Raw genomic sequence first — 7,626 nt, 5'->3', positions numbered from 1 at the left:
TGGGGATAAGCAAATGAGGGCGGCGGGGCTGGGGCTCCGATTGGCCCGGGGGCGCGCGCCCCTCCCGGGGAGGCGGGCCCAGGCACCCGGCTCTATAAAGGGGCGCGCGCGGCTTCGCGTTTAGCCGTGGGAGGCGGGGCCGGCCGGCGGCGCGGGTGGGGCGCGGGAGCGGGCCCAGAGCAGCCCGAGGCGGCGGCCGCGGGGAGGAGGCGGCGACGCGGGCCCGGGGTCGCCCGAGACACCTGGCCAGCGGTGCCCCTAGCGCGCCGCCCCGGAGTTGACCACGTGAAACTTTTCCCTGCGCCCCTCGGCGCCGCCGCCCCGCGCCGGCGCCCCCCCGCCCCCGCCGGGACCGCCGCCCGCGGGGAGCAGGGGGGGGAGAGGCCTGCAGCTCCCCCCCCACTCCCACGCCGCCCGTCGGGGCGCGGCCGGGCGCGGGCCCCGGGCGATGGCCGCGGAGCTGGCGATGGGCGCCGAGCTGCCCAGCAGCCCGCTGGCCATCGAGTACGTCAACGACTTCGACCTGATGAAGTTCGAGGTGAAGAAGGAGCCGCCCGAGGCCGAGCGCTTCTGCCACCGCCTGCCGCCAGGCTCGCTGTCCTCGACGCCGCTCAGCACGCCCTGCTCCTCCGTGCCCTCCTCGCCCAGCTTCTGCGCGCCCAGCCCGGGCACCGGCGGCGGCGGCGCGGGGGGCGGCGGCGGCGCGTCTCAGGCCGGGGGCGCCCCCGGGCCGCCGAGCGGGGGCCCCGGCGCCGTCGGGGGCACCTCGGGGAAGCCGGCGCTGGAGGATCTGTACTGGATGAGCGGCTACCAGCATCACCTCAACCCCGAGGCGCTCAACCTGACGCCCGAGGACGCGGTGGAGGCGCTCATCGGCAGCGGCCACCACGGCGCGCACCACGGCGCGCACCACCCGGCGGCCGCCGCAGCCTACGAGGCTTTCCGCGGCCCGGGCTTCGCGGGCGGCGGCGGAGCGGACGACATGGGCGCCGGCCACCACCACGGCGCGCACCACGCCGCCCACCACCACCACGCCGCCCACCACCACCACCACCATGGCGGCGCGGGACACGGCGGTGGCGCGGGCCACCACATGCGCCTGGAGGAGCGCTTCTCCGACGACCAGCTGGTGTCCATGTCGGTGCGCGAGCTGAACCGGCAGCTCCGCGGCTTCAGCAAGGAGGAGGTCATCCGGCTCAAGCAGAAGCGGCGCACGCTCAAGAACCGCGGCTACGCGCAGTCCTGCCGCTTCAAGCGGGTGCAGCAGCGGCACATTCTGGAGAGCGAGAAGTGCCAACTCCAGAGCCAGGTGGAGCAGCTGAAGCTGGAGGTGGGGCGCCTGGCCAAAGAGCGGGACCTGTACAAGGAGAAATACGAGAAGCTGGCGGGCCGGGGCGGCCCCGGGAGCGCGGGCGGGGCCGGTTTCCCGCGGGAACCTTCGCCGCCGCAGGCCGGTCCCGGCGGGGCCAAGGGCGCGCCCGACTTCTTCCTGTAGGCGCCGGACCCCGAGCCCGCGCCGCCGTCGCCGGGGACAAGTTCGCGCAGGCCTCTCGGGGCCTCGGCTCGGACTCCGCGGTACAGGACGTGGACACCAGGCCCGGCCCGGCCGTGCTGGCCCCGCTGCCAAGTCTGCGGGCGCGGGGCTGGAGGCCCCTTCGCTCCCGGTCCCCGTTCGCGCGCGTCGGCCGGGGTCGCCGTCCTGAGGTTGAGCGGAGAACGGTGATTTCTAAGGAAACTTGAGCCAGGTCTAACTTCTTTCCAAGCGTCCGCTTGTACATACGTTGAACGTGGTTCTCCGTTCCCACCTTCGCCCTGCCAGCCTAGAGGGACCGCGCTGCCGTCCCTTCCCGGGTAGCCCCTGCCTGCCCCCGCCCTCCTTCGTTCTCTTCTCAGCCTCCCTTTCCTTGCCTTTTTTAACTTCCCCTCCCCGTTTTAAAATCGGTCTTATTTTCGAAGTATTTATAATTATTATGCTTGGTGACTAGAAAAGAAAACCTTGGAGGAAGCCCCTTCCTTCCCCAGCCGGGGTCCGCCCTCAGTCGCGAGTCACAGCATGAGTCGCTCGCCAGGAGGGGCCCGGCCCCTGCCTGCCCCCTCCCCGCTTGCCCCCGACCCTGCTACCGGCGTTCCTTGGAGGTCGAAGCCAGGGACGTCACCCGTGCTGTGTCCAGGCCTGCTGTCCTACTATGCTCAACCGGGGTGGGAGGGGGGGGGGGCCCTGTGCTCAGTCGGGTGGGGGCTGGCCCGGATCCCGAGCTGCTGTCTCTCTATGCACCAGAACATATCTGTAACTCCTGGGGAAATACATCTTGTTTTAACCTTCAAGAGAAGTGAAAGAAAAAAGTAATGCACAGTATTTCTAGCAGAAAAAATTTTTTTAAGAGGAGGCTTGGGCCAGAGCCTTCTGGTATGGGGCGGGTGGAGAAAGGGTTTTTATTTTAATTTAAATTGTGTTTCGTTTTGTTTGTGGAATCTTTCTTTAATGCTTCGTCGCTCTTTGGACTAGCCGGGAGAGAGGGCGAGGAGGCGGGTGCTCCGGGCCCTGTAGGCTGGGCCAGGCGCCTGGGGGATCTGCCCGTTTTCGGAGGCCCTCAGGGGCCATCAGTGGGATTCCAGCCGCTCCGCACCCCTCCCCTGAGCACTCGGAGTGGAAGGCGCGCCGACTCGTTGAAAGTTTTGTTGTGTAGTTGGTTTTCGTTGAGTTCTTTTTTCATTTGCTACGAAACTGAGAAAAAGAAAAAAATACACAAAATAAATCTGTTCAGATCCAAGTCACCGCAGCCTGGCTGGTTGGTCGGTGGCTTTCAGTTTTGCCGTGTTTCTCCCTGAATTGAAGGAAGAGGAGGGCCCTGCATTGGGCTTTGTGCTGGCCCTGGGTGACGGACGGGCCCTGGGTGACGGCAGGACCAGGGAGAAACTGAGCAGCGAGGCAGCGTTAGCCGGCCCGCACCCCGCAGACCTGTGCCCTCTGCGTCTGCCCTCGGCAAAGAAGGCCGAGGGGCTTTTGGGGAGAGTCACTGAGGCAGGCTGGGGGTGCAGGGCAGGAGGTGTCCTTGGTGGGACACACCGCTGCATCCTGGTGGCCAGAACTGTCCCCAGCCCTCGGAGTCTGCCCGTCTCCCACCTGAAGGCGCAGCCTGCCCTTGCTCCTCTGAACGGCTGGCTGGGCATGGACTGGGAGCACCGGGGAGGAGGCAGTACCCCAGAAATCTCAGTTCACAGGGCCCAGGGTGGCTGCAGGACACGTCGTTGATGGTTCCCTCCCTTCACTGCCGGAAGAGAGGCAGGCGAGGGTCCGTGGTTTGCAAATTTGGAGAGAGGGCTTCTGGCCTGCAAGGGCTCCCAAACTCGCCTTTCTTGCGAGGGGGCTGTGCCGCTTTTCCATCGGGGGTAAGCGGAGGTTCTTTCTGGGGACGGGACGGAATCCTCTGTGAGTGAGTCTCCTGAGTTTGTTTTATCGTTTCAAGCGGAGAGACCTGGAGGAAGAGAGGAAGGCGAGTCCTCCGTCAGTCCCTGCCGCCTCCGCCTTTGATTTTGGGTCTCTGCGGGAGTTCAAGCAGAATCCCAGCAGGGGAGCTGGCCGTGAAGGCATCTCTGTGGAGGAGAATGCTGGTGGGAATTACAGAAATGGGGGGCGGAAGATGGAGTTGAAGAGACTATGCCGGCAGGGACAGGCGGGTTCCAGGCAGCCACGGGTGGCTCAGCCGCCCGGCCCCGGCCTTCGCTGACACAGGCCATCTCTCCCCAAGGAGGGGCGGGGAGCCTTGGGCACATTCTCGGACGGGAATCTGCTGGCTCGTTTTTCATAGTCCGAAGTTGTAAAGAGCAGAGGACATGGGACACCTTAGTTTTCACCATCGCCGCCCCCAGGAGCCCTTTGCACAGAGCCTTTCCCCTGGCCGAGAAAGGACAGGACGCAGCGACTTCTGGCAGCCTGGATCAGAGGCGGCCTTTTTGGGGTGGGAGCGGCGGGCAGGGAGCTGTGTCACCCTCCCTGCTCCCTACCCCCACCCCAGGCGTCTGGGAGCCCTGCACTCAGGGGCCAGAACTGGGCTTCCCGGTGCATGGGGCCTGCGGGCGCTGCTGGAGGCTTGCTGGGTTTGGGACTCAGAGGAACCCCACTGCGGCACGTGCCGGGGCTGCCACCGGATCCAGCTTTCTCCGCAGCATGGCCGGGCCCGAGCTGTGAGGCCTTAGCAGCTGCTGCTGCTGGAGTCAGTTCACTTTCCTGTTTTCTATTTTCTCTTCCCTTTCTCTTTCTCTCTTTCGTCTGTCCCCCTGCTCTCCGCCACACACAAGGTGGAGCAGGCAGGTGAGCACCGGGACGTGGGGACCCCTGCGGGCAGGGGACTTCTTATTCCTGTGTTCCGAGACAGAGCTTTTCTGAAAACCATTTTGGGGGCTCCGTGAACCCCCGCGGGAAGATGGCCGTGTGTGGAAAGCACCTTTGGCTTCAGTTGCACCCGTGCCCACCCACACAGCACAGGCCTGGACCAGCGGCACCCACCTGACCCAGACTCTGTACAGCTGGCAGGGCTGGCTGGAGGCCTCAGTTTTCCCCGAGGGAGTCCCTGGGACCAGTGTGACCCTTCAGGAGGGGCTGCTGCAGCCAGACCTGGCTGGAGCCGGCAGCGGGGGAGGGTGGGCAGCTCTGGGGTTCCTGGCTGAGGGAGGTTGTGTGGCCAGCAAGGAATCGGAGAATTAGATCCCTCAGCTCCTCCTCACTGGGCCTGGGGCCCTGGAGGGCAGCAGAGCTGGAGTGCCAACGGCACTCGTGAGCATGTGTGTCCCTTGTGTGCAAGGCAGCACCAAGGTGCTTGGGGCTGAGGGGAGCTGGAGGGCCCCTGGAAGGGGTGACCACAGCATCCGCCGCTCAGCTCCTGGGACCCTAGCCCCTGACCCATCCTGGAAGAGCAGCTGACCTCACCCCCACCCCCACCTGGATGTCCCCAGAGGTCAGTGATGGTGCCTGGCCTGGGTGCCTCCTGCCCCCGCCACCGTCACCCAGAACCAGAGCAGGCAGGCAGGGACTCCTGGCACTTCAAAGGTGCCATCCTCTGCCTTCCTGGAGGAGGCTGCCTGGGCCCAGAGGGTAGGGCTTGTCTCCCACACACCCTGGCCACCACCCTACCCACCCTATGTGCCCACTGGGGGCCCACAGCAGGGACCCAGGTGACAGCCCTGGCCCAAGAGCTCCAGAGGGAGACACCAACTGGAGTGTCCTGCATGTGACACTCAGCCCCCGCGTGAGCCCTGGGAGAGGGGGAGGCTGGGGCCTGAGGCTGCCTTGAACAGGGTGCAGCGTGAGGACCTAGTGTTCCTGGGGCAGCTCAGATATGTGGCCCCAGGAGTTGTGTCCCATCTCCCACCAATGGGAGCTGTGTCTTCCCAGACAGCAGGGAGAGGCTGAAGGGGCCGGGGTTAAGGCCCTGGGCCTGGGTGGACACCCATGGCACACACTGGACACACGAGCAGGAGCACTGGCTGCACTCCCCCCACACTCGCCTGTGCCCGACAGCCCACCTGGACCCCCCCCCCACACAACACACTCACCCGTGCCCAACAGCCCACCTGGACCCCCCCCCCCACACGCCTGTGCCCGACAGCCCACCTGGACCCCACACGCACACGTCTGTGCCTGACAGCCCACCTGGACCCCCCACGCACACAAACGTCTGTGCCCGACACCCCACCTGGACCCCCCCACACACACACACGTCTGTGCCCGACAGCCCACCTGGACCCCCCACGCACACACACGCCTGTGCCCGACAGCCCACCTGGACCCCCCACGCACACGTCTGTGCACACACACGCCTGTGCCCGACAGCCCACCTGGACCCCTCACGCACACACACGCCTGTGCCCGACAGCCCACCTGGACCCCCCACGCACACACACGCCTGTGCCCGACAGCCCACCTGGACCCCCCACGCACACACACGCCTGTGCCCGACAGCCCACCTGGACCCCACGCACACACACTCGCCCGTGCCCGACAGCCCACCTGGACCCCCCACGCACACACACGTCTGTGCCTGACAGCCCACCTGGACCCCACGCACACACACTCGCCCATGCCCGACAGCCCACCTGGACCCCCCATGCACACACACGTCTGTGCCCGACAGCCCACCTGGACCCCATGCACACACACATCTGTGCCCGACAGCCCACCTGGACCCCACGCACACACACGTCTGTGCCCGACAGCCCACCTGGACCCCCCCCCACACGCTCGCCTGTGCCCGACAGCCCACCTGGACCCCCCCACACACACACACGTCTGTGCCCGACAGCCCACCTGGACCCCACGTACACACACTCGCCCATGCCCGACAGCCCACCTGGACCCCCCCACGCACACACACGTCTGTGCCCGACAGCCCACCTGGAGCCCCCCCACACACACACGTCTGTGCCCGACAGCCCATCTGGACCCCCCACACACACGCTCGCCTGTGCCCGACAGCCCACCTGGATGGTCACTGGTCTCCTGCCTTAAGCCCCCCTCAGCCACGCACAGGGCTTGGGCTGGGGGTGCTCACAGGAGAAGGCCAGGGCCTTCCCTCCTTCCTCTGCCATTCCCAGGCGCTGGGCCAAGTGTGGCCCTGTTTCCTCCCCCCACTGCCCCCCAGTACGTCACAGTGGTGGCTGTCGGCAGGGCCCCTCCAGCTTCCTATACAGCCGGCTCTGAGATGAGGGCCAGGACAAAGCGGAGGTGTCCTCTGCCCCAGCCCCAGCACAAGGGTGGGTACGCTGTGGCACGTGCACACATGCACGGGCACACACACATGCACACAGCCCAGAATGTGGGAGCAGACTCTACCCACCTGGACACACAACAGCAGACACACTTGTGGCCCTGCGTACACACACGCGTGCACCTGGCTGGCACACATGAGGGTGGAGTTACACCCAGACACATGCATGTGGACCCACCGGCCCTATACGCAAACCAACCCCATGGTTTTGTCTGGGCCGGTCCTCCATGCTGAGTCCCGCCTGGCCACAGTGGGCTCTGACATGGGCCTCTCCAGTGAAGTGCGGTCCTCAGCCACTGTCTGCTCGGTTCAGCCCAGCCCACCCTGTCCAGGAGGAGGGGTCCTGGCCCTGCCCTGCCCTGGCTGCCTTGGCCTCTCCTTGCCACCTCTCTCCCAGCCCTGGTCCTTGGAGCCACTGTGAGGGGCCCAGATGCCCTCCAGGATGGAAGCCTCATCCTCCACTGCCAGGTGCTGAAGGCTCCCTAGGGTCACGCCCTCTTCCAGGGATGGATGTGGGGTGCAAGACCCAGCCACCCTCTGGTTGGAACCATCACTAACCAGCCCAGCCAATCGTGGGGGGCTGAAGGCTCCATTTGCTCAGCAGGGACTTGGCTCAGCCCTGGAGGGCCCTGAAGGGGCCTGTCCGACAGGCCTGTGCAGGTCACAGCGTCACCAAGGGTCCTGGCCCAGGGCCAGTGCTGTGACCTGCTACTGGGTATGGTTGGGAGCCTGGGGACCCAACACCCCCACCTTGGGCCTGGAGGAAGGGCAAAGCCATCCCTGGCCCAGGGCCTGGGGACGTGGAACAGGGCGGGTGTCAGGAAGAACCTGGCCTTCTCCCCAGGGGGCCTTGGTCTCCCCA

The 7,626-nt window shown here is 66.2% G+C and overlaps 1 protein-coding gene across 1 annotated transcript; it reads left to right on the top strand.

Moving 5' to 3' along the window:
- The first annotated feature begins 122 nt into the window (after nt 1-122).
- MAFA (MAF bZIP transcription factor A) lies at nt 123-2,771 on the top strand. The gene has a single exon (XM_016960009.4). It carries the CDS (start codon nt 449-451, stop codon nt 1,493-1,495), a length of 1,047 nt encoding a protein of 348 aa, XP_016815498.1. The 5' UTR covers nt 123-448; the 3' UTR covers nt 1,496-2,771.
- The last annotated feature ends 4,855 nt before the right edge of the window (nt 2,772-7,626 follow it).

The sequence above is a fragment of the Pan troglodytes genome, chromosome 7 (genome assembly GCF_028858775.2).
Source record: "Pan troglodytes isolate AG18354 chromosome 7, NHGRI_mPanTro3-v2.0_pri, whole genome shotgun sequence".
In the NCBI taxonomy this organism is placed as follows: Eukaryota; Metazoa; Chordata; class Mammalia; order Primates; family Hominidae; genus Pan; species Pan troglodytes.
Note: the sequence above shows the minus strand (reverse complement) of the source record. Positions and strands in the feature narration are given on the sequence as shown.

Coding starts and splice junctions, on each gene's coding strand:
- MAFA (XM_016960009.4), top strand. CDS start 449: ATGGCCGCGGAGCTGGCGATGGGCGCCGAGCTGCCCAGCAGCCCGCTG.